Here is a 2,157-nt window from a genome sequence, read left to right as displayed (position 1 = left end):
CCCTTCACCTCCCGCTTGGCCAACATCCAGTGTGTGCCCACCGTCATCCGGTGAGCTGCTGGGCAATCCTGGGGGGGATAAAAACCAAAGTGGGGGGTCACGGGAGTGTCCCCTCTTGGGGACAGCTCAGGGGGGGTGTCGTGGCTGGTGGGTGAGTCCCTGTCCCTCTCTGCAGGGAGGGCAGGTGCTCGCTGGTCACCTCCTTCGGGGTCTTTAAGTACATGGCGCTGTACAGCCTGGTGCAGTTCGTCTCCGTGCTGCTGCTCTACACGGTGAGTTCTGTGGTTTCCCGAATACCCGCGATGCTCCCGGGATGGGTTTGGGTCATGGAGTCATAGAATCATGGGATGGTTTGGCTTGGAAGGGACCTTGGAGATCATCTGGTTCCAATCCCCCTGCCACAGGGCTGGGGACCTTCCACTAGCCCAGGGTCACCTCGTCCCAGCTGGGTTTTATCCTGCCCCTTTCCTCCTTCCCAGCTCAACACCAACCTGAGCGATTTCCAGTTCCTCTTCTTCGACCTCATCATCACCACCACTGTGGCCGTGCTGATGGGTCGCACCGGTCCTGCGCAGGAGCTGGGAGTGGAACGTCCCCAAGGGGCGTTGATCAGCGTCCTGGTGCTGGGCAGCCTGATCCTCCAGACAGCTCTGCTCATCACCGTCCAAGTCCTCACTTACTTCATCACCGTCTCACAGAGCTGGTAAGGGACCCGCCGTCGCGGGGGTTCAGGAATGAGAGGGGCGCAGAGGATCGCAACGGAGCCCTGGGTGCTTCTCCTTGGCTTTGGCCAACGTTGGTTGGCGTCAAGGATGCATCCAGCTGCCTTGGAGTGAACGTCTTGGTGTTTCCACCCTGTGATGGTTTTACCCTTGGCTGGTAGGCAACTCCACGCAGCCACTCGCTCACCCTCCTGGGGATGGGGCAGAGAATTAAAGGGGTGAAGGGAAAAAAGGGCTTGTGGGTTGAGATAAGAGCAATTTAATAACTAAACTACAATAACATTGAAAATAACAGTATATACAAATATACAAATGAGTGATACACCGTGACACTGCTCACCACCCCATGACCAAGGCTCAGCCCGTTCCCAGCTAACGATCCTGGAGCAGGGAGAGTCCTGAAACCACACTCATGGAACAGAGATAAGAGCCTGAGTGTCCCAGACTGAGAGCTGAGCGAGGGAGGGAGATGACCCAGAGAAAGGGAGCACCTGTAGCGAGACGATCCGGAGCAGAAGGGATCCGGAACAAAAAGGGCCGAGCTTCTGGAGGGTCCTCACCTATGCACTAAGCATGACGTGCATGTTATGGAATAGACCATTGGCCACTTTGGGGCTCAATCCCGAACCTCAGATCAAATCCTGGGCTGGTCACTGGGGCTGCGCTCCCTCCCAGCTTCTCCTGTTTGCAGACACTGGGAGAGGCTGGAACGACCTCGACTGTCCTGGCAGCAACTCTAAACATCACTGTTATCAGCTTTCCTCTCCGGACAAATCCCAAACACAGCCTCTCGCTCGCTTGTATGAAGAAAGTTAACTCTGTCTCAGCTGAACCCAGGACAGACCCTCTCCTTGCCTCTTACTTCATCTCACCCTCTTCCTCCTCCCCTGCCTGCCTCAGGTACGTGCCGCTGAACAGCACGGTGACGGCTCCCCAAAACCTGCCCAACTACGAGAACACCGTCCTCTTCTGCGTCACCGGCTTCCAGTACCTCGTCCTGGCCGTCGCCATGTCCAAGGGGTACCCGTTCCGGGAGCCGCTCTACACCAACGGTGAGGATGACGCCGGCCACGGGGATGAAGGCAGACCTCAGACCTTCATCCTCCTCCTCAACCTTCTTCCTTCTTGCCCTCAGTGCTCTTCCTGGTGGTCCTCGTCCTCCTCTTTGGCCTCATGATCTGGTTGACTCTCTACCCGTTGGGTTTCCCCAAAACCCTCCTGAAGCTGCGGGCCATCGACGACTTGAATTTCAAGCTGCTGCTGCTGGGAATTGCCGCCCTCAACTTCTTTGCTGCCTTCGTGCTGGAGGTGGGTCAGCCCAGGGGGGGCACTGGGGACACGCGGTGGCTTTTTGGGTTTGTCCAAGCAACTCATTTTCCAAGGCACGGAGGGAGCAGGGCTCACCTTGGCATCACCTCGGGGTCTCCAGCATCCC

The 2,157-nt window shown here is 57.3% G+C and overlaps 1 protein-coding gene across 1 annotated transcript in view; it reads left to right on the top strand.

The window, feature by feature from the left end:
- Positions 1–2,030, top strand: part of ATP13A2 (ATPase type 13A2) — a gene marked incomplete at both ends in the record, with an annotated part of 9,954 nt that extends 7,924 nt beyond the window's left edge. Inside the window, 5 exons of the mRNA XM_010082851.1 lie at positions 1–50; positions 176–272; positions 480–703; positions 1,623–1,774; positions 1,858–2,030. Coding sequence (XP_010081153.1) covers positions 1–50; positions 176–272; positions 480–703; positions 1,623–1,774; positions 1,858–2,030 — 696 coding nt within the window. The remainder of the gene's footprint in view (positions 51–175; positions 273–479; positions 704–1,622; positions 1,775–1,857) is intronic.
- Between the last annotated feature and the right edge of the window lie 127 nt (positions 2,031–2,157).

This window comes from Pterocles gutturalis, unplaced genomic scaffold (genome assembly GCF_000699245.1).
Source record: "Pterocles gutturalis isolate BGI_N339 unplaced genomic scaffold, ASM69924v1 scaffold7070, whole genome shotgun sequence".
NCBI lineage: Eukaryota > Metazoa > Chordata > Aves > Pterocliformes > Pteroclidae > Pterocles > Pterocles gutturalis.
This window is presented reverse-complemented; position numbering and strand designations above follow the sequence as displayed.